At 35.5% G+C, this 24,595-nt stretch overlaps 1 protein-coding gene across 2 annotated transcripts in view; it reads left to right on the top strand.

Moving 5' to 3' along the window:
* Positions 1-24,134, top strand: part of SLC38A6 (solute carrier family 38 member 6) — a 75,326-nt gene extending 51,192 nt beyond the window's left edge. The window contains exons 7-16 of one of the 2 annotated variants that reach the window (XM_079914277.1): positions 1,689-1,771; positions 2,243-2,301; positions 10,650-10,715; positions 10,970-11,023; positions 13,005-13,084; positions 13,432-13,532; positions 18,861-18,985; positions 20,139-20,283; positions 20,390-20,484; positions 20,673-24,134. In XM_079914277.1, the coding sequence (XP_079770403.1) occupies positions 1,689-1,771; positions 2,243-2,301; positions 10,650-10,715; positions 10,970-11,023; positions 13,005-13,084; positions 13,432-13,532; positions 18,861-18,985; positions 20,139-20,283; positions 20,390-20,484; positions 20,673-20,753 (889 nt within the window). In that variant the 3' untranslated portion in view covers positions 20,754-24,134. The remainder of the gene's footprint in view (positions 1-1,688; positions 1,772-2,242; positions 2,302-10,649; positions 10,716-10,969; positions 11,024-13,004; positions 13,085-13,431; positions 13,533-18,860; positions 18,986-20,138; positions 20,284-20,389; positions 20,485-20,672) is intronic. The other variant, XM_079914278.1, reaches the window with a different exon arrangement.
* Positions 24,135-24,595: the final 461 nt, after the last annotated feature.

Below are 24,595 nucleotides of genomic sequence, written 5' to 3'. Positions count from 1 at the left end.
ATTTTTTCAAACATAGTTAATAATATTTATTTTGTATTTCTATCATTAGTATTTTCTATTTTACTAAATGTTTTTTTCAAAAGCTGCTTAACATTCCATTGGGTGTGCTTTTTTTAAAAAAATTTTATTGGATTATAGTTGATTTACAATGTGTTAGTTTCAGGTGTACACAAAATGAATCAGTTATACATGTACATATATCCAATAAAATTTTTTTTAAAAAGAGTGTGCTGTTTTTGACATAAGCATTTTCTATTGTTAGATATATAGGATTGTCCCTCAACTTTCTAATATTATAATAATGTTGTAGTCACAGCTTCATGCACATAGAATTCTTTATATTTTAGATTATTCTCTTAGAGTAGATTTCCACATTTTTATTGTCCTTTGTACATATTATCAAGGTTTTTCCAAAAGATAATGCTAATTGACAAGATCACTAGCAATGTGTGAAGGACCAATTATTCCACATCCTTGAATATTATTTTTTTAATATTTTTACTCATTTAATTTCTATAGCCTTATTATTTATTTCTTTAATTAGCACCAGAGATTGGGTTTTTCTTCATATGTATTTACTAGTTGTACTTCTTTCATGAATTGTTTAATTTTTATGTACTAAAGCAAAGTCTTTACTATTAAAGTCTTGGGGGAATTGTCTAATTTTTAAAAACTTCAACACATGTATTTTTATATTGAAAAATTAAAACCATGTATATGCAACCAGTAAATAAAATAAAAATTTCTCGATGCTGCTACATAGAAATATTCACTTTTGGTATTTTAAGTATATCTTTCTTACTTTTTTAAAATGTGCATCCATTTTTTTTAAATAATCAAATACACTATCACACTTTTAATCTACCTTTTCTCATTCATTATTCTATTGCCTTTATATGAAAAATGTCATATGTTTTCTCCTGGTAGTTCATGCCCTTTCCTGAAAATTTGAAAAATATGGAAAACTATAAAGAAGAAAAAGTACCCATCATTCTACCACCCAGGGATAATGGCTATCAATATATTGCAGTTCCTTTCCATTTTTAATGAATCTATATTTTCCCTCAAACTTGTTATCATACTAAATATATTTATGATATATTCAGTATATTATTATACTTATAAAACATTTTTTTATGATTGTCCCATAGTCTCATAATTTATTTTAAAATTGTCATGGTCTTAGATGTTTGTTTCCAATTTTCATTATTTTAAATGTTTTCAGTAAACATCTTTTTACAAAAATGTTCTTATTGATGATTGTTTTCTATTTTTAATAGTCATTTGTTAAGTGTCAAATATCTTAAGTCTCTCAGTATCTATTGCCAAACTGCTTTCCAGAAAGGTAATTTACACAGTTTATACTTTTACTAGTTTTGTGTACATCTCATCACTCTTCACTCACATTGTCTATTGTCTTACTTTAAAATATTTGCTAATTTGGTAGTTGAAAAATGGCATCTCATTGTTTTGATACATTTTTAAATGTGAATTCATTAACAAGAATAATAGGATCCCACAAGAACATATTTTAACAAAAAGAAGTAGGCTTTTCCTAATGGGTGGTTGTAATGGTTATACTGTATGAGTGTGTTTGTGTGTGTGTGTGTGTGTGTGTGTGTGTGTGTGTGTGTGTAAACACAAACACTGAAGTCCTGTGCCTAAAATAGAACTTTTTTTCCTAATAGGTCTTGGTATCTTGATGGAGAAACACTGCTAATAATTATCTGTGTTGCCATTGTGTTCCCTCTTGCACTTCTTCCTAAAATAGGTAAGTCTTTATAGAAGAGGACATTATTTGTTTAGAAGAAAAGAAAAAGAAAGAAAGAAAATACTATTAAGGGGCTTTTAAATTTTATAGTACCACATTTTTAGCAGAAGGTGGTTGTGAATAATTTTGAACTTGGACTTTTAGGTTGTTCAGCTTTCAGCCCTGCCTAGTTAACCTATTACTTGGTTTGCAGTAGTATTTTGTCTGCCCCACTAAAATAAAACCTTTACAACGGAACATTAAAGAGCAGCCTTTCCTTACAGTGTACCATTAGTGGTAAGCCAGTTCCAATTCTGCTGTACAGAGCTACATAAATGATCTGTGACAGATAGTTGGAATGTTGTTATTCTCAACCCTAAGCCCCAGATACCAAGCACTGTAATAAAAAACATGCCCAAGATGTATAGCTTTAGCTGCACGTTAGGATCACTTTCCTTATAAATTGCTTTTTATTTTACTGTTATTTTACAGGCTTTCTTGGCTACACAAGTAGTTTATCATTTTTCTTTATGGTGTTCTTTGCTCTTGTGGTAAGTTTAAAATATAGTGTATTGCTTATCTCCTCACTAAAATTGAACTCATTGTGTTAATGTCTTTTTTCTCTTAACTCTGTTTTTTGTTGGGAAGGTATCCCATTTTATTTCAATGTGTTATTAAAAGCACTTTTATTCTGCAAAACTGTTTCCTCCATTGTATCTATTTTGAAGAGGCTTAGCTAGAATAGCATTTCAAATTCAGCTTCTCTTCTGGTTAACTAAGAGGAGAGCATACCAATTCTGTTAAAACCTTAGATGGAGTATAATTCTTTGGCTAGGTGTATGTATCCATTTATTTCTGTACAATATTGTGTGTGTATGTTTTGGGGGATACTCAAGCATGAGAATCAGGCTGGTTCTAATCCGTAAAATCAATTTGGTCCTAGTCATCTTAATTTTTGAAACTTTGTTCCATTAATGAAACCATAGCTTCAGGGGCTTAACTGTTGATGAGATCTAGTAAGAATTGGAGTGCCTGAATTCTATCTGGTCTAGTTTATTCAGCGTGGTTAAGCTCTCATGAAAAGCCTGCTGCAAAGAAATTTTTTTTTTTCACATGTGGAATGTTTTTTTAAATTAGCCCATTTTTGTTATAACGTAGGAAAAATATCTCTCAGATGGTAAACTTTATTCTAATATTTATTAAATAATTTAATATAAAGATAAGAGAATTCTTTTAAAAAAGATAAAAGAGAATTTGAATTTCTTATTTCTTTTAAATTCTTCTAAAACAGATTTTAACATTCCGAAGACTGTATTTTTGTGTGAAATTTTGGAAAAAAAATTCTTTTTCTTTTTGCTTAGCAGTTTATTCCATAGTCAGTCTGTCAAACCTTAAGTAGGATTAAACATTTTAAACTTGCCAAGATACATACCTAAATGGCTTGATTAAGCTCTTAAAATCATAAGCTTGTTTAAATTTTCCTTTGTTATTGAGAAATGAATGAAAGAAAAATGCCATCCAAAAGAGCAAGACAACACATCATTAGTTAAACCATATAACAGAACCAGATTTCCAAGCTGTCAAAACATTTAGGATGCATTTAACTTAGGCTAAACTATCTGCTGAGATACAAGGATAAAACAACTTTAGATTATTTAAATGAAGTGAAAGTGACCCTGGTTTCAGTGTACAGAAATATACTTTAATGAATGCTCTTAAAACTAAAAATACTTAACAGTGCTTACATGTAATCATTTGTTGAATTTATCAACATTAAAATCATTGCCCTCCCCCGCAAAAATTGCCCAACTTGTATCTTGCAAGTAAGTGAATTGAACATACACTTTTTAAAATAAATAATCTATTGCTAATAATTCTTTTTTTCATTTCTAATATCCTACTGGTCTTATTTATTTATTTTATTTTTTTGGCTGCATTGGGTCTTCATTGCTGCGTGCAGGCTTTCTCTAGTTGCGGCAAGCAGGGGCTACTCTTCGTTGTGGTGGCTTCTCTTGTTGCCAAGCACGGGACGGGCTCTAGGAGCACGGGCTTCAGTAGTTGTAGCGCATGAGCTCAGTAGTTGTGTCTTGCAGGCTCTAGAGCACAGGCTCAGTAGTTGTGGCACATGGGCTTAGTTGCTCCACGGCATGTGGGATCTTCCCGGACCAGGGCTCAAGCCCATGTCCCCTGAGTTGGCAGGCAGATTCTTAACCACTGCGCCACCAGGGAAGCCGGAACGTACACTTTTTTTTTTAAGATTTTTTTCTATTTTATTGAGATATAATTGACATTATAAAGATATAAACTTACAGTGCTGCATAAGTTTAAGGTGTGCAGCATAATGACGACTTACATATATTGCGAGATGATTACCACAATAAGTTTACTTAACATCCATAAACACATTTTTTAGGTGCCACATTAAGAGGGAAACAACAAATAATTTCATCACAGTTTGATTGTTGAGAAGCATCTACATGGTTTAGAGTGGCCTATATTTGCAAATTAACATATGGATATTAAAGAGAATCAGTGTACACACATTGAATATTTTCCTCACAGATAATTGACCACACAAGCATTGTATAGTTAGGAGTAATTTGGTTTTTATAGCCAATAATTTGAAGCAGGTAAAATGTATTGATACAACATGTCTATTGTAGTTTTCACAGCTTTCATTTCTGTCATGGCAGATACTCTTTAATTTGATGCAGATTCCTACTGTAGCTGTCATATGGAAATAATACCCTTATTCTGCATTTATTAGGCTTTACAAACCGTCTGCTCAGATTTTACCTAGGAGCACAATTTAAATTTGGTCTACAGTGGGACAGTGAAGACACTGTATACTTTCTTCTTAAGTCTCTTTTTAATTGGCGTATAGGCATACCTCAGAGATATTGCGGGTTTGGTCCCAGACCACTGCAATAAACCTAGTATTGTAAAAAAGCGAGTGACACAAAGTTTTTGGTTTCCCAGTGCATATAAAAGTTATGTTTACCCTGTACTGTAAACTATTAAGTGTACAATAGCATTATGTCTAAGAAAACAATGTACATACCTTAATTTAAAAATACTTTATTGCTTACTCAGACATAGAAAGAATGAAATAATGCCATTTGCAGCAACATGGATAGACCTAGAGATTAACATACTAAGTGAAGTAAGTCAGACAGAGAAAGACAAAGATCATATGATATCAGTTACATGTGAAATCTAAAAAAAATGACACAAATAAACTTATTTACAAAACAGAAACAGACTCACAGACATAGAAAACAAACTTATGATTACCAAAGGGAAAGAGGGGGAGGGATAAATTAGGAGTTTGAGATTAACAGATATACATACTATATATAAAATAGGTAAATGACAAGGACCTACTGTATGGCACAGGGAACTATATTCAATACCTTGCAATAACCTATAATGTAAAAGAAAAAAATTGCTAAAAAATGCTAATCATCATCTGAGCCTTCAGTGAGTTGTAATCTTTTTTGCTGGTGGAAGGTCTTACCTTGATATTGACGGCTGCTGACTGATCAGGGTCGTGGTTGCTAAAGGTTGGGGAGGCTGTGACAATTTCTTAAAATAAGACAACAGTGAAGATTGCTGCATCGATTGGCCCTTCCTTTCATGAATGATTTCCTGCAACATGCAATGCTGCCTGATAGCACTTTACCCACAGTAGAACTTCTTTCAAAATTGGTTTTCAATTTTGCTCACTTCGTGTCTCTGTGTCACATTTTGGTAATTCTCAAAATATTTCAAACTTTTTCATTACTACCATATTTGTTATAGTGACTGATGATCTGTGATCCGTGATCTTTGAGGTAACTATTGTAATTATTTTGGGGTGCCATGAACTATGCCCATATAAGAGGGCGAACTTAATTCATAGATGCTGTGTGTGCTCTGACTGCTCCACTAACAGGCAGTTCTTGTCTCTCTCCCTCTCCTCAGGTCTCCCTATTCCCTGAGACACAACAATTTTTTGTGTTTTCAAAACAGGTTTTCAAACCCTGCCACTGCTTCATCAATTAAGTTTATGTAATATTGTAAATCCTTTGTATTCATCTCAACAATCTTCACAGCATCTTCACCAGGAGTAGATTCCATCTCAAGAAACCACTTTCTTTGCTCATCCATAAAAAGCAACTCTGGACCCATTCAAGTTTTGTCATGAGATTGCAGCAATTCAGTCACATCTTCAGGCTCCACTTCTAATTCTAGTTCTCTTGCTCTTTCCACCACATCTGTAGTGACTTCCTCCACTGAAGTCTTGAAACCCTCAAAGTCATCCATGAGAGTTGGAATCAACTTCTTCCAAACTTCTGTTAATGTTGATATTTTGATCTCTTCCCATGAATCAAATATGCATTTAATGGCATCTAGAATGATGAATCCTTTCCAGATGGTTTTCAGTTTACTTTGTTCAGCTCCGTCAGAGGAATCACCGTCTCCAGCAGCTATAGCCTTATGCAATTGTTTCTTAAAGAATAAGACTTGAAAGTCAATATTACCCCTCAGTCCATGGGCTGCAGAATGGATGTTGTGTTAGGAGGCATGAAAACAACATGAATCTTGTTGTACATCTCCATCAGAGCTCTAGGGTAACCAGGTGCATTGTCAATGAGCAGGTTCCAGGGCACGTGGGCTCTGAAGTTTGCGGCACATGGGCTTTCTAGTTGAGGCACGCAAGCTCAGTGGTTGTGGCGCGTGGGCTTAGGTGCTCCATGTGGCATGTGGGAACCTAGTTCCCCGACCAGGGATCAAACCTGCATCCCCTGCGTTGGAAGGTGGATTCTTTACCACTGGACCACCAGGGAAGTCCCCAAGCAATAGTATTTTGAAGGGAATCTTTTTTTCTGAGCAGTAGTTCTCAACAGTGGGCTTAAAATAATAAACAGATGTGTTGTCATCAAGGCTTTGTTGTTCCATTTATAGAGCACAGGCAGAGTAGATTTAGCATAATTCTTAAGGGTCCTAGGATTTGGGGAATGGTAAATTAGCATTGTATTCAGCTGAAAGTCATCAGCTGCATTAGCCCCTAACAAGAGAGTCAGGCTATCCTTTGAAGCTTTGAAACCAGGCATTGGCTTCTCCTCTCGCTGTGAAAGTCCTAAATGGCATCTTCTTCCAGTAGAAGGCTGTTTGGTCTGTATTGAAAATCTGTTCTTTAGTGTAGTCACCTTCGTTAATGATCATTGCTAGAACTTCTGGATAACTTGCTGCAGCTTCTACATGAGCACTTGCTGCTTCACCTTGCACTTCTGTGTTATGGAGACGGCTTCTTTCCTTGAACCTCATGAACCAACATCTGCTAGCTTCAGACTTTTCTTCTGCAGCTTCCTCACCTCTCTCAGTCTTCATAGAATTGAAGAGAGTTAGGGCCTTGCTCTGGATTTGGCTTAAGGGAATGTTGTGGCTGGTTTGATTTTCTATCCAGATCATTAAAACTTTCTCCATATCAGCAGTAAGGCTGTTTCACCTTTTTTTATCATTTGTGTGTTCACTGGAGTAGCACTTTTCATTTCCTTCAGGAACTTTTCCTTTGCATCCACAACTTGGCTAACAGTCTGGTATAAGAGGGCTAGCTCTTAGCTTATCTCAATTTTCAACATGCCTTCCTCACTGAGCTTAATCATTTCTAGCTTTTGATCTAAAGTGAGAGATTTGCAACTCTTCCTTTCTTTTGAACCATTAGAGGCCATTGTAGGGTTATAAATTGTCCTAATTTCAATATTGTTGTGTCTCAGGGAATAGGGAGGCCTGAGGAGAGGGAGAGAGACGAGAACTGCCTGTTAGTGGAGCAGTCAGAGCACACACAGCATCTATGAATTAAGTTCGCCCTCTTATATGGGCATAGTTCATGGCACCCCAAAATAATTACAATAGTTACCTCAAAGACCACGGATCACAGATCATCAGTCACTATAACAAATATGGTAGTAATGAAAAAGTTTGAAATATTTTGAGAATTACCAAAATGTGACACAGAGACACGAAGTGAGCAAATGCTCTTGGAAAAATGGTGCCCATAACCTTGCTCAATGCAGGGCTGCCACAAACCTTCAATCCATTAAAAAACACAGTATCTGTGAAGTGCAATAAAGTAAAGCACAATAAAATGAGGTATGCCTGAATTTATTTTAGACTTTCTAAGTATTAGGTTTAAAAATACACAGTGGTTAAGGAAAACATGTATATATTAACCCCAATTTTTTTTGATGGATTCCAATTTTTTTTCCATTGCACCTTTTTTCACTGATTATTTTTTTCAGTATGTTTGTATCAATAAATCTGTATAGCATTTATATTACATTTTTAAAAATCTGTCCAGAAAACTATTATTTTCTTAAATTATACTCTCCAAACAGTGCAAATCAAAACCTATACTCTTATCTATTGTCCCAGATCCTTATTTTGCTTAAAAGTTTTTGACATAAATTTTTGGCCCTGCTGAAATACCTAAAATTTTAAAAATAAATTTTATTTTAGCAGTGGCTCAGCATGACGGTACCTTTTTTGGTCCATTTTTGAACAAAAATGAATTTCTGTTCTTTCTAAAAGTTCTGTCTTGAGTACAGGTTAGTATTCTAATACTAATATTTGAAGTAATATTTTAATAAGTCAGTAATGAAAATAGAGAACTATTTGAATCGATTTTGGTTAGATTTGGATTTCCTTCTGCTGAGCACTATGGTAGGCATTAGAGTTGTGGGAGATTAATCAGGACACTACTCTTAAGGATCTGCCATTCTAGTCAGGGAAACAAGATAAATTTATCAGAAAAAAAATAGAGAACAATGTAGTCAATACACAGTTAAGTATTGATTTATTTGCTTCATAATAGGGATTACATAAGAGCTGAGAGGAGAGAAGGATCACCAACAGGTAGACTAAAGAAAGATGTGGAAGGAAATGAAACTTGAGCTGAGCCTTGAAAGATGGGAATTACTTGGAGCAGAGAGAAGAGGGAAGGGCCTCCTGTGCAAGTGAACAAGTATTTTTAATGCTTAATCTTCTATTTCCCTTTGTCTTTCTTTCTGACCCCTGAGTTTATCTTCTTACTGTGTTCTGCCTTCAACTTGAGCAAGGACTCCCTGTTACCCTTTGTTGTCAGGTATCTTCCATTCCTGTTCTATACTTCTGCTTTATAGGACGTCACTTGGGCTTGAGATGGGTCTCTGCAGAGAAATTAGCTGTAGTAACTGAATTTTATGTTAATATAAAATCAGGCCTCTAATGATATTTTCTGATTAATGAAAAAATAATCATTTTCTTGCATTTTGGAGCACTGTTTTGAAATATTTGGGTTTGCAAGTCTTGTAATAACAGCTGATAAAATGAGGTAGCTCACATACCGACCTTATCAAACTACCTGGTACACAATGTAAATGGTTGTTGCTGCTGCCACCTCCACTGTTAGTCAGGGGGAAATGTGAGATGCTGAATTTGGAGCAGGGCTGAACAGAGAGACCAGTAACAACTTTGCTTCTACCCCACCCCATCCTCATCCTTTTTGGGCAAACATATCAGAAAAAAAAAATGGTGAGATTATTGCTTTTGATTTTTTTTTTCTTTCCTTTTGGTAAGTTGACCATTTAGTTTATTCTGTATTGAAAACTTACCTAGAAATATCAAAGCAACTTGCCCAGTTTACCCTTACAGTTTTTTTTTTTCTCTTGGTGAGGGTTTTAAATAAGAGTAATTTTTTAGTTGACTCATTAATTTAATCCTAAAAGTATATGTTTTCTTTGGGTTTGTTTTATCACTATGTAAAATTTTGATTGAATTAGTTAAAAATCTAAAACTAGATAAATACCAAATAGGCATAGTATAATATTTACTTACAGGTCTTCTGCAAAGGACAGATGCTTCCTTTATTCTCCCTTGCCCTTTTGAATGCTGGGTTTCAGCCTAGAGCAAGTATTTACAGAGTTATTATGTGCCCTGAAACAACTACAACAGTGGTAGTGTTGACCAACTCAACTGTAGGTCTAGGAACAGGATGGCCACGATTAAGAGTAAAATCCTGAAACATTTTCATTGATTGTTTCTGGGAAATAGCAGCCCTCTGGATTTCTTTTAATTTTTTTTTTTTTTTTTTTTTTTTTTTTTTCGGTACGCGGGCCTCTCACTGTTGTGGCTTCTCCCGTTGCGGAGCACAGGCTCTGAACGCGCAGGCTCAGCGGCCATGGCTCACGGGCCCAGCCGCTCCGCGGCATGTGGGATCCTCCAGGACTGGGGCACGAACCCGTGTCCCCTGCATCGGCAGGCGGACTCTCAACCACTGCGCCACCAGGGAAGCCCTCTTTTAATTTTTTAAAAAATTCATTTTTACCAGCTCTAGTTCCTTAGCTTTGTGCTCTTATCCTTTGCCAGCTTCATCCACATTCACCAAAAGTGATGTAAGTCTGAAAAAAGCAAGGAGGGCCAGTGCTCATGCATCAGAAATCCCTGAGCCTCCCCCTTTGCATCTACCTGTGACCATTTCCAAAACTGCTATTAATATTTCTCTGTCTGCTACTGATGCCAGGTCCACAGATGGCCATATTCTTGTACTATTGTCACTAAAAACATCATGTTCCCATTCTGAGTTGGATTTTCTTTTAATGCCTTGATACTATTGGAGTTTTGAAAGCTCTCAGTCTTCAGTGGGGGAGATCTCCACCAAACAACTATGCAGCCCCTCATGCTGTTCCACACCGTAGGTGCCCGTGTCAGATGATGGCCCCATTCTATCTAGGGAAAATGACATGAACAAAGAATCTTTTATTAGTTAGCATATTATTTGGTATGGTGTTAGATTAATTGAAATGATACTGACCTATTTAAAATCAATTTCTTGTCATGAATTTGGTAAGAAATCATCTGATCCTACTTATTCTTACAGATAATAATCAAAAAATGGTCCATCCCTTGTCCTCTGACATTAAATTCTGTAGAGCAATACTTCCAGGTAATTGTTTTGTTTGGTTTCTTTTTCAGTTTCTTCCTTTTTATTTTAAGCTAAAAAGAAAAATAAAATATGACTAATAATGATTTTTTTCCTAATTAATAAAAAAGTAATGGCTATATTGCATTTTGGAACTTTGTTTTGAAATATTTTTATTTGAAAGCCCAGTAGTAATAAATTCATCTTGGTTTTTTTTGATGTATTCTAACTTTTAATGACTGTTGGTTTCTCTCTTTCCCCTCAATCCTCTTAAACAGATTTCAAATGCTACAGATGCTTGTAAACCAAAGCTCTTTCATTTCTCCAAAGAGGTGTGTAAGTTATCAACAGATACTTTTAGTTTTTTCACATTTCAAGTTTAAGAGGTTTGTGTAACAGGGTCTCTTAGGTCTTTTACCTATAACTAACTAATTTTCATGAAAGTGCTAAGTATAGGGCTGCTTACCAGAAGGTGGCCCATTATGAAACGGCCACCTTTTTTTTGGCACGCCTTTAAATGGAGCCTTTTTTAAATGGGCCACTGCCTAAAAGAACAGATTTACTGAATGTCTGGTCTGGCCAATAAGGTCCTCTGTGCATACAGACTTCCTGTTGCCCTCTGGACTTGTAAAGCTAAGTAGCCAATTATGTCAAAAACTCCTCCCCTGTGAGTAGAACCTTGGTCTGTGGCTAAACAGCCTCATCATTGGACCAGCAATTGAGCACTGCCAATATGTCTTCTGGCTGACATTCCAAAGTTGAAACTTATGATGCCTGTAGCAGAGGCAGAAGGACCAAGTCCCCCCTTGCCTTCTCTGAGAGAGGTAGGATATTTGAAATGCCTGCAAAAGCCCCTGAGCATCAGCAGAGGAGACAGGAAACTGATCTGAATGATCTCTACTTTACCATTCTGAAAGAGCCATATGTTCCTTGTTGCTGCAGGTTTCTTCATGTACACTTTGTGATTCTGCTAAAATGCAGGTCCCAGATACTAGAATCCCCACTACTCATGTATAACTCTATGAGTGTAGCATTTTAGTGTGATAACTCCTCCATGCAAAAATTTCCTTTTTATTCCCCAGAGTTCTTTTCCATTGTTGTTTTGTTTTGTTTTTGGCCGTGCCTTGCAGCTTATGGGATCTCAGTTCCCCAATCAGGGATTGAACCCCGGGCCACAGCAATGAAAGCCTGGAATCCTAACCACTAGGCCACCAGGGAACTCCCTTATTCCCCAGTTTTTAAATGAGAAATGTCTCTCTGGCCCCACAAGAGAGGTTACCACGTCTTTTACATGGTAAAGGCCTCCACGTGCCTTAAAGATTTAGGTAGGGTAATTGACAAGCCAGGAAACTGAGCAGTATATGAAAGAGAATTTGTGAATTGAATTTCATTCTCTTAATCTAGCCTTGGGAAATGCTACAGCTTTCCTTCCTGCCAGCTCTCTTCTGATATTTTAAGAGGCCTTGTGTCTGAAGATAGATCTACAGTCATCTGGAACTTCTTTTGCTGAAGAGCCTTAAGTTAGTTAAGGAGAAATTTTTTTAGAGTAGAAAAGAGAAAGTAAATCATTACCATCTATTTTGTAAAGACAGTGTTTTCATTTAGATGGTAACTGTTGTTTGCTTTGTAACTTTCTCTGGTTCTTAACTATTCTAATTTTAAAAAAACAACAACTTTTGTTCATATATTCCAGTGGATTTCTATGAATTTGTTGGTCTAGAATAAATCATGTTCATTCCCATCAAAAGAGACCCTAGTTATAGATGCTAAGATGTGATTAATATATTCAGTATTCTCTTAAGTTGGTACTTGAATTGAGTTGGTGAAAGCAGGTTCAAAAGCATTAACTATTATTGCTGCTTAGGGTAATAAGATGTTTTTGAGTTTCCTAATACATGCATTAGGAAAGACTGAGAATTACAATAAGATCATTTCTAAAATGTTATTATTTTTCATCTTACCTAAATGTTATTTATCTTACCTTAATTATTTTTATCTTACTGATACAATATAGAAGCAGCAATGATTGTAGTAAAACCAACCTGGTGTGGAAGCAGCCAAGAAATATTTTCACTAGTGTGGGCAATACAGCTATCAAGTAAAATATTTACTGGGGACCATGACTGTGTGTCTCGTTAAAAACAAAAAACCAAAAAAAAACCTCTTATTTTATAAACAGGTGATTCATGAAACATGAAAGAAATTTAACTAAATTGATTTTTTTTTTGGAGAACTGATTTTATTGTCAAATGAAGTAGTGGTTTCAACAGAGTAGCATTTAATAATTTCATCTTTAAAAAATTTTTTTTTCAGAGTGCTTATGCCATACCAACCATGGCTTTTTCATTTCTCTGCCACACCTCAATATTGCCCATATACTGTGAACTTCAAAGGTACTACAGAATCCTGGAATATTTAAAATGTATTAGTATGTCTTTTTACTTCTAGGACTTTCAGATTGAATAACATTCTCCTCTATGAATCCTTCCATCCCACCACTGGATTGTAGGTGTTAGTTTAAAACAAAACAAAACAACCAAGACTTAGTTCTAAGTTGAGAATGTTTCTTTGAAGCATAGTCCTTTGTGCAGTAATTTCAAATCAAGAATTGTAGTGTGTAGTTATTAGAGAACCAGGTCTTGAATGATTAAGGAATCCTTTTGAATAGCTTGGGAGATATTTATCTATTTAGATATAATTCAGATCACAGATTCTAATTTTACCATTTTTTTTCTTTTAGACCTTCTAAGAAAAGGATGCAGAATGTAACCAATACAGCAATTGCTTTAAGTTTTCTCATTTATTTTATATCTGCACTCTTTGGGTACCTCACTTTTTATGGTAAGTATATTATTTCGTTATAGATGACAAAATAAATTGTTCTGTAGTTGATCTCACACCTGAATATGGACTTTGTTTCTGCCTTTCATTAGCAAGTTAATTTGTTCAGGCTGCCAGAATTCAGTGCACCACTGTGGTGGCTCTACGGGCCTTAACGAACTGATTTTCCTTCTCTTAAAAAGGTGGATCGAATTCAAGATTGATAACTTTATATGGAAATTTTCTTAAACACCCAAGTAAAATCTCGGGCTTAGAAACATTGAAGTCTTTCTACGAGAAAAAAAAAAAGTGCAATAATGATTTTATTTTTTTTTAATTGAGAATTCAATATGTTAGACTCTAGTTCAGCAGTTTGGGAGGTTGAGAGAATCAGTCATCTTAATTGCAAACGAACAAGTTGAGAAAGGAAAGGGTTTTACCTGGACTATAGTTGTACCCTTATGTCAGAGACCTCTGCCTTTAGATTTAATTCACACAGTTCTGCAGTGTGTATTCTGTGCTTTGCCATGAACTTTCTCTCTAAATTTTTAAAGGATTCTTTTAAATTCATAAAATAAAAGTAAAATTTTCTTTTATTTACTTTTGAAAAGTTATGTGCTTGGTGAGTGTTTTTCTCTTCTGGTAAGAACCTCAAGAAAAAGTAAAACTTAAAAGTCTAGAACAAGAAAAAAAATTGTAAGCTCTCTTGTTAAATTTGCAAACGCACTTGTTTAATTTGCAAACAAACACATTATAACAAACTGCACTCAGTTTGTCAAATCCTTGAATACACTTTTCAGTTTATGAATGCCCCTATAACAACGCTCCAGGTAGATGGCTATTGTTACTTTTGTGATATTTAGCTGTTATGACTCTAATTTCACCGTCAGTGGCCTTGTGCATGTGTTTCAGGTTTTAGACATTCACGATGGCTTGTAATGGTGCTTTGCTTACCCTCCAGAGTTTTTTCAGGTCTGACAAGTTTTTGGACATTTACTTGTATAACTACCTTTCCTAAGCCCAGTGGAAAGAGTATGAATTTTGAAACCCAACAAATATGATTCAAAAAACCACTGTGCTCTAACCAGCTGTGTGGCCTTGAACCAGGGTACTTCACCTTGTACTATCTTCATCTCCTAATCTGTAACACAGGGATAATTGTATAGAGTTATATTGAAGAGGAAATAAGTTATATGGAAAATGCCTGTTACAGTATCTGGTACACAGCCATCTTCCACAAAGGAGAGCTACTGCTAGTGGTGTATTATCATCACTGTTACCATTATTATTGCAATTTTCATAATTTCAGGTGCTCTTTTTTCAGCACTGTACTTCTCTTCTTACTGTCATTAATGAAACTTAATTTAAATATGGTAACTTTTCAGTATATTATTATCAGTGTATTATCTTAGACTTTTCAGTGTGTGAGAAAATTATAATTGCTCTATATAGTCCTTTTCTTGCTAACTCTGTGTCATTTCAACACTAATAAAGGTGACTGATGAATCTAAATCTGCTCTTGCATTTTTGTACTATGTTGAATAAGAGTGGTAGAGCTCTGTACACACCATCCGGAAGAGCGTTACTTCCTACTTCCAACATGAGCATGGATACACTACAGGGAAAGTTAAAGCAGATGGTTAAACTTTTTTAATCATTGTTAAGGAAATAAAATTCTTGAAATGCATAAACTCTATTTTTGCTTGTTGCGTTTGTCTTCGTACAGAGTTGAGCACAGTGATGCTTTTCTATAACAATGAGATACTACAGCAGGGTCTTTGTTGGGATTCAGCAAAAACTTAGTAGAATAGCTGTATATTTTTATAAATTGAAATCATCACCTGGCACAAATACTATTATATTTAGGGATCTTCCAAAATTGAGAAAAAGTCCAAAAAATGGACCTCCTTTTCTTCCCTATGGATCAATAGAGCTATCTGGAAGAAACCTCAAATGGCCTACCAATTTCCAGGACAGCTGAAAAGTAGTTGCAAAAATATTACCACGAGATATTAGAAGCTATGTTAAATTATAAGAAAACTTAGATGGAAAGGGATGTGGAGGAAGGATGGATGCTAATGCATTTATTGAGCTAACATTTATTCTGTATGTGCCAGGTGTTTTATTATATATATTGCCTAACTCAGTCCTTATGATGACTCTGCAAGATATAGGCTCAGATAGGTTGGGCACTTTGGCCAGTACCTGCAACTAATGAATAATGAGTTGGGATTTGTATCCAATTCTGACTCTTTCCAGAGTCAATGCCTTTATTACTGTGCTGCCTCCTCAGGAATTATGCCACAGAATCCAGATTCCCTTCATTCCAAGTTTTTCGCAAAGTGAACTTTTGGAAAAACCTTGCTCACTTAAGCTCCAGGCATATCTATCTATCTATCTATCTATCTATCTATCTATCTATCTATCTATTTTTGCCTTAACACAGAGGCTAAATATTTTCATCATGTACGTGAAATGTTTCCTACACAGGCATTTTCCTGGTTATCAAGTAAAGCTGTTGTCTCTGACTTAGCCCTTTTCCACTGATGCAGATTCTTTAGAATAGCCACGCTTTATGTAATGGAGAAATACAGATCTAAGAAAATCACATGGTAGGCTGGTAAGTAGGTGATAGATAGATAGATAGATAGAAGGAAGGAAAGAAAGAAAGAAAGAATGATATAAAAGTTCCTTCTCCAAAGACAGAAGAAGATTCAGATATTGATTTGCTATTCACAGTGTTTCTTTTTTGGGTTGAAAGTCTTTTACACTATATTTCTATTGGAATAGCAGTAGCTCTCAGTCTTACAGAAAGAAATTGCTGATTGAGCTTGAGACCTTATCAGAAGGGCTTGTCACAAATTAACGCCTTCAACTCATTTTATAGGTGAGTAGCTTAAGTCCAAGAGGTGAAGTGACCTGTCTCACAATTAGTGGCATGTCTCCTGAATATTAATCCAGTGATCTTTCTGTTACTCTGTGATAATCTTTATAAACTTCATCCCCTGTTTGACAGTGTGTATTAAACAGGGCAGCCTCCTGACTTCAATAGAAGATATAACTTGCAGAGATCACCATCAGGTTCTTCCTGAGATTTGCAGAGATTTGTCTGAATGCAGAGAAGTGTGTTGTACTCTATCCCTTGCATAAGGCTCAGCTAGGAACACAGAATTGACTGGCTCAGGAAAAAAGGTTTTTGTCTTGGGAAAGTAGAAAGTAGACATGTAACAGGTAATTTGAATTTATAATCTAGTTCTTCAGGCTTCTGGAGCTGCTTGGGATCCTTTCATTCAGTGCTCTCAAGGCTTAGTTAATATCTAAATTTTATCAGATTAAAGGGACCAATAAGTATGTACCTAGATTAATAATATTGGCTCTGATTACAGATGTTAAAGCCTTATAAGGTAAGGAATAAAAAGTGTTCCTCTGATAAACCAGGCCAATAACCAAATGTTGCATAATAACCAGACCATTTTAAAAGTCTACAAAGTTCTTAAGCAGTGTTAATAGCTCATTTTTATGATTCATAAAGTGGAAATAAAATAGTTTGCTATATTTTTCCAAAGAGTCACAAGTATCTCACATATTTGGGACTAGAATCCAGCTTTCCTGGCTCTTCTTAATCTCTTATTTGGTCCATTAGTCCCACGTTATATCAAGTATGTCTTTGATACTTTCAACAATTAGTTTCTATCCCATTTCCATTATTACTAATCTAGTTCAAATTCTCATTACCTCTCAGTGGTTATGACAGTAGCCTTCTAACTGTTATTCCTGTTTTGGGCCTCTTTTTCTTCCAACTTGTCTTCCTGCTTAGTTCAGGTCATAATGCACTGTTCTTCAGAAGCCATTGCATCTCTGTGGCCTACCAGATTGAGTCCAGACCCTAAGAAGAGCTCTGTTACTGGTCTTAAATGCATTTCCAGCCTTATCACCCACTACTCTCTTTTCTCTACCACACAGTCTTTCAGCCTCTGAAGTGCTATTGGGCTGCTCATTTTCTCGGTTGCGTATTGCTACCAGAGAGAATTTCTTCCCCACATCTTTTGAATGTCAGCACACATACATTAAGTCATGTCATGTTCACAGTAACTCTGTAGGTCAATATATTATTGTCCACATTTTACAAATGTAAAAACTCAGAGAAGTTAAGTTGCTAGTAAGAGTAGGATTTGAATCTTAGACTGTTTGATCACAGAATTCAAGCCCCTCTACTACCCTGCTGCTCACTATATCATGATGACTCTTCTCAAGTCTTCTTGGATTTCGTTCATGTTCATCCCAAAGCCATAGTTATCTTTCCCTGTTCAGAATCACCATAGCTCTTTGTTTAGACCTTCTTCTTCCGCTTAAGTGTGTCTGTGTTTACACACTTTCTATTATATGTGTGTGTCTTCATCTTATCTCCCCTTTAAATTTTAAAGTATTTGAAAACAGAGGTGTATTTGATTTGTTTTTTTATTTTCTCCAAAGTGACTTTTCCAAACTGTATGGTCTCAAATTAAAAAGACAAACAACAACAAAAAAAACCCCACAATTCTATTTTAAGTACAAACTCATCTTTCCCTACAAGGCAGTGATATGGAGTGTTCTTGAGAACTCTCACTCTTAATAGCCCTCCTCTGGCTTGGAGTGAGGAAGACGTGAGGATAGACGAACACCAGGGAGCAAAGCATGGTCAGCTTGTTCAGATTCTGTCACTGACTACCACACTGGCTTGCTAAGGAAGCCATTACCCTTGCTAAGGAAGCCATTATCCTTGCTAAGGAAGCATTCTCTTTTATGAAAGATGAATCTATAGATGAAATGTTGATGAAGCAGGTAGCATGCACGAAACTATAAGATCCTAGAAAACATTGCAATATTAAGGAAAGGCTTTAACATCAAAACAATTTGGGAGTACAGCTCTGCCAGCTCTGCCCCTTTGTACTGTATGATCTTGGGCAAGTCAGTTAATAATTTTTAGCCTAGCTACCTATCTTATATTGTTATCATAAGGACCAAATTCAGTAGTATACATGAAAGCACTTTATAAAAGTGTTGTTCAAAACCTTCAGATTATGGAAAAGTTCTAAAGAGATTTTCTTAAATGTATATTCATTGTCATAATTTTAGAGATTCTGCCTGGGCCAATTTCTAGTTTCATTAAAAGAAAACACTGTAGGTTTCCAGAAGATACTTACTTAATGTCTCTGTGTTTCATAGGATAGGAAAAAGGCCAGAGATGGATTTGGTACCGGGAATCCAAAATCTGTTAAGATCCGTTTGTGCAAAGGAAAATAATGTTACTGTTATTAACATCTTAGTAGTTTATAATGTGATCCTTATTATTGTTTTTTAAATCTGCAGACAGTGTGGCGTCAGAATTACTACAAGGTTATAGTAAATACTTGCCACATGATGTTGTCGTCATGACTGTGAAGTTATGCATACTATTTGCTGTGCTTTTGACAGTCCCTCTAATCCACTTCCCTGTAAGTACTCTTAAAGGTTTTGTTGCCTGGTGTAGCAGCTCCCTAATATGGCAACACTAATTCTTTACAGACTAGAATGTTTGAATCACATCTAGTCTTGTATATCTTATTCATTTGTCCAGTAATTGATCAAAGACCTCATACTTGCCTATGGCCCCATGAAAGCACAAAAATAACAGTGAACCGCTAAACTAATTTGTGCTTTTTCAGATTTAGTTTAGATTTACGCTCTCCCACAGCATTGTTTCCAATTTAGAGACTATAGTTCTTCTAAAGTTTTTTGGGGTTTTTTTCCCCCTTTAATTCTGTATTCTGTTTTCAAAAGAATGTGCGTGAAGAGGAAAAAGTCAAGTCAGCAAAAATAAGCTCCTTCTAGTTTATTGGAAATTTATTTTCACATAGACGTTCTAGTCTAATCTTAGTCACGGATTTTATTTGCTCTAGAGTTATAGTTTAAGGGGCACAGCAGATCATCACTCGGCATTTAGTTGCCATATGTAAGACTCTTGAGAATTTCTGGGAGAATGGAATCATAGGCTTTGGGTACAGATGCTTCTAGTGGACGACTTGAGCCCCTGAACGGGGAGCTCCTTGAGACTGGGGCCTCCTCCCTGCGGGGACCGCAGCACCAGGAGTGCAGCGGGGGCTGGGTAAATGCTTGTGGGACAGGACTGCCTGTTGCCTGCCTTAGCAGTAGAGAGCATCATGAACTAGTTTTCACATTTACATGCTGTGAAACAGATAATATAACATAAAACAGCAAATGGTATTTCTTTATCATGCCATGACTTCTTTTTCTGTTTTAAACCATTTCTTCTTTTATCTGTTGAATTTCATGAAAATGATACTCTGTGATTTCTTCACAAAGTGTTATTGTTGGTAATTTTGAACATTATACAACTGAAAGAAATTGCATGTGAAAATTTTTTCAAGAATAAAATCAAAACAGTTTTTATGAAGCTCACACAGATAGGTATATTTCTCAGTTTTTGTGCAATAAATACCTTACAGTAATAGTTTATGCCATATTTTTGGAATCTAAATGGTTTAGAGGGCAAGAATATCATGGTAACTGTACCATACATGTGTTTCCCTAAGCAAGTAGTTTGGCTTTGTTACCTCCTCTTTGCTTAAATCTTTTTCTGTTATACAGGCAAGGAAAGCTTTAATGATGATGTTTTTCTCCAATTTTCCATTCTCATGGATTCGCCATTCTTTGATCACTATAGCTCTCAATATTATGATTGTTTTACTTGCGATATATGTTCCTGACATTAGGAATGTACTTGGTGTAGTTGGTAAGTTTTCTATTTCAAAAATTCCATTTTCTAAAATAGATTAAATTGTCATCCAGTCTCACATCTGAATCTGGCAATATTATTTTCTTTTCCTCCCCACTTTAAGGTTCCAGTACATCAACATGTTTGATTTTTGTGTTCCCGGGACTGTTTTATCTTAAACTGAGCAGAGAGGATTTTCTCTCATGGAAAAAGTTGGGGGTAGGTTGATTTTTGTTTGTTTCTTTTAAGAATCTTATTTTAAGAAATAACTTGTCACTTTATAATTAAGTATTTTACCTACCTCACGAAAGTTAATGTATTTTGAACTATAATGTACATTATTGGAGCACGTGAAGGTTTAAAATAATGCGCTAATTGTTCTTTATCTTTTTTCCTTATTTCCACAGGCGTTTGTTTTGCTCATCTTTGGTATTTTGGTTGGTAATTTTAGTTTAGCACTCATTATTTTTAATTGGATTAATAAGTGAAAGAAATCTTTTCCCACGTCTTTTGCTGAATGATTTACCTCCAAATGCAAAAAGGAATTATTCTGGAAGGCACCTTGGATGATCCTCTTTATATGGCCTAACATTTTTGCAAACATTGACAGAAAAGCAGAACAAAACAGGAGTCGGTAGGGGAAAGTAGACATAGCAGTTTTAATCAAAATAAGAAACTCAGAATGCTCTTAAATATGTTGAGCATCTTTTGTTTGTGGTTTTTTTTTAATTAACGGACTTTATTTTTTAGGGTAGTTTTAACGTTTACAGAAATAATTGAACAGAATGTACAGAGAGTTCTCATATATTCCCTCACTCCAGCACACCCATAGTGTCCCACATTACTAACATCTTGCATTAGTGAAGTACAGTTGTTATACTTGATGAGCCAACTTTGATACATTACTATTAACTGAAGTACATAGTTTACAGTAGGGTTCACTTTTGATGCAACCACTGATCTTTTTACTGTCTCCATAAACACCATGAGCATTCCCCATGAGCCTTTTCTAAAATGTCATTTGGTGGAATCATATAGTATCTAACCTTTCGGGCTGGCTTCTTTCACTTAGCAATGTGTGTTTAAGTTTCCTCCGTGTCTTTTCATAGCTTGATAGCTCTTTTTTTTTAATCACTGACAATATTCCATTGTATGGATGTACCACAGTTTGTTTTTCCATTCACCTGTTGAATGACCTCTTGTTTGCTTCCAAATTTTGGCATTTGTGAATAAAGCTGCTACAAACATTTGTATGCAGACTTTTGTGTGGACAGAAATTTTCAGCTTATTTGGGTTAATACCAAAGACTATTTTTTAGCAATTGATGCATGGTATGGTAGAACATTTAGTCTTATAATAAACTGCCCAACTGCCTTCCAAAGTGGCTGTAACATTTTGCAGTCCTGCCAGCAATGTGTGAGAGTTCCTGTTGTTCCACATCCTTGCCGACATCGGGTGTGGTCAGTGTTTGGGATTTTCACCATTCTAATGGGTGTGCAGTTGTATCTCATTGTTGTTTTAATTTGTATTTCCCTATTGACATATGATGTTGAGCATCTTTTCACATGTTTATTTGCCATCTGTATATTTCCTTTGGTGAGGTTCAGATTTTTAAAATTGGGCTGTTTTTACATTGTTGAGTTTTAAGCATTCTTTGTATATTTTAGACACCAGTCCTTTATCAGATATGTGTTTCACAAAGATTTTCTCCCAGTCTGTGAGTTGCCTTTTCATTCTCTTAACAACATCTTTCACAGAGAAGTTTTTAATGTTATTAAATATATTGAGACAATTTTTTATTTTTAAAGAAATCAGTATATTGTTTATATACAAAATTGAATTTTAGTTCGTAGGTTAATGTCAACATCAGTCACCAATAACAAAACTGTTGGATTATTTCACTTGGTATTTTGCCCTGACTCCAAATCCTAAGAAACTTCTGTGATTTTCCTCTGTCGTGCAGTATGAGATAGAGCTGTGATGACTGGCTGTGGATTTGAAAGTTCTCTGAGCTTTCTCATTTGTCACTAAAACATGTGACTTTCTACTTGGCGAACAGAGACAAATATTGATGATTTATGTCATACTTTGTTTGGAGGTTATAGATCGTTCCAGTCTTCACATTGATGTGGCTTATTCCTGGTTGGAAACCAGGAGCTAGGTGCCTCCCTCCCCTACTGCCCCAGGGAGTATTCTTGTAAAGGGCACCTTGTTAGCAGCCTACCAAAGCCAGGGTGTATCAGTAAAAATGTAATCCTACCCCTGCACACATGTAAAGTAGAGAATTACATGCAAAGTGCCAATTTGCATGTATGGAAATGCACACTTTTGCTGGTGCCCCCTTGCTTCCCCCTTAGGAAATGGGCTGAAAAATTGACAACTGAGTTAAGTTTCCTCTTTGGCAACTTGAGATCAGCATAGTGTAATGGAAAAGGTCCAGGTTTGGGGGTTAGAAAGACTTAGATGAAAATCTCAGTGAATTTAGGCAAACCACTTAACCTCTCTAAACCTCTACTTTCACATAGGTATTAAATGGAGTTAATACCAATTATACAGGGTTGTGTTGAGAGGATTAAATGACCTTGCATAAATTAGGTGCAGACCAAAATAGGCGCTCTTAATAAATTAGATGTTTATCCCCTTTTTTTCCCCATCCTTTCATCTAGACCTGTAAAATGAAGTTGCTTTCAGACGAGGACATGGAATTTCTTCATCTTCCATCTTGCACAACTAATATGTTTAGAATCGTTTTCTAGCCTTCGCTCACAGGAGAACTGGCCCCATGTGCATTCTTTTTAATGCTTTCCCACATTTCTATGGGAAATTACAGATCCAAATACAAATAGGTGTTCAGCTGCTAAAATAAATCTAACTCCTAATACCAAAATAGCCCTAAATCTGCAACAGATGCAAGGATGCCTCCTGGGGCAGATGTTAAGTGTGATGACAGGTGGGCATCAATTAATACATTTGTCACCTGCTCGTGGGATGGGATCATGGGAGGTTTGGCAAACCTATTGAACGCTGCATGAAACTTAGTTAATATCAAAAGAAATTATTTGGAGAGGTGTTTATTTTTATTTTACTTTAATATTCTGCCTTATCTAGTTGCCTGTTTGGAGTCATAACTTTCCCTATGAGTTTGGAGGAAGCTAGTAAGATGACTGGTAAAAGCAGTGCCCCCTTCATCAGGATTTCAAATAAAACCTTGTTCAAGTACTCCTCAGCATTTTTCCTGGGAAATACAGGCCTTCTTATTGTGGGCTTAATGTTCATAATTTATTAGGTAATAACTATTTAAAATAAAACTAAGTAAAGCACAAAATCTATATTTTTCTAACACTTGGAGACTTGTTTGCTAAATTAGAAGATGAAGTGCTGAGAATATAAATTACTTTCATATGTTGAGGGTGAATGTTTAAATTGTACCTTTTTTTTTTAACAGAATGTTACTCATGAGCTTAGCATTTAAATGGTTAAAACAAGCCTTTGAAGTTAACACTCCATTAAGGTGAATGGAGGTAATTCACACCTCTGCTGACACTGTATTATTTCAGTCTGGCTGTGGAGAAAACAAGACAGCAGTAGGTTGATTTACTGTGTGAAGGCCCTTTAAACACCCGAGGTCTGGAAACCTTTGTTGTTGTTTTTTCTTTTCCATCTAGAAGGAGATTCTGAAATTCAGCACAATTTAGGTTTAGAATTGAAGCCTTGAAAGTAGCATAGATTCTCTACTCTCTGGAAATTCCTAACTGGCGTTTGATGGGTAGCAAGTTACCAGGTCAGCCCAACCTCTCTGGCTTTGTTTGCTTCTGTACTCTAGTGTTTCTTCCTACCATGGCACTTTTTTTTTTTAATAAAAGAAAAACATTTTTATTTTTAATTAAAATCATTATATAATAGTATGAACCAGAAGAAACACATCACAAAAGATTATACATTTTAATAAAATAATCGGGTCCAGAAATGTCTTTATATCTTGATTATATTTACCTTTAGAGTAATACCAAGTGTGACTAGTCATTTTCAAATGAACATGTTGTGTGTATTTTCTTTCTGCCTAAACCAAATATTCTATGCATCCAAAACAGGCTTCTAGGGAGTTACTCCAGTCTATAGAAAATTCTGTTTTCTCTTTATGCCAAGTGGGATGAAATCTATTATAATAAGACAATACAAATTGTACAGACACAGTGCCTAAGTTCCAGAATTACTACATAATTGAAAATAAAATGTAACCAACATGTATGCCCTTTATTTAAACCAAAGTTACCTATGCTTAATTTAAAATCATTTTAATAATGTTAATAAATGAGTTTGAATTGGCTGC

This window comes from Stenella coeruleoalba (genome assembly GCF_951394435.1).
Source record: "Stenella coeruleoalba genome assembly, chromosome: 2".
NCBI classification, from domain to species: Eukaryota; Metazoa; Chordata; class Mammalia; order Artiodactyla; family Delphinidae; genus Stenella; species Stenella coeruleoalba.
Note: the sequence above shows the minus strand (reverse complement) of the source record. Positions and strands in the feature narration are given on the sequence as shown.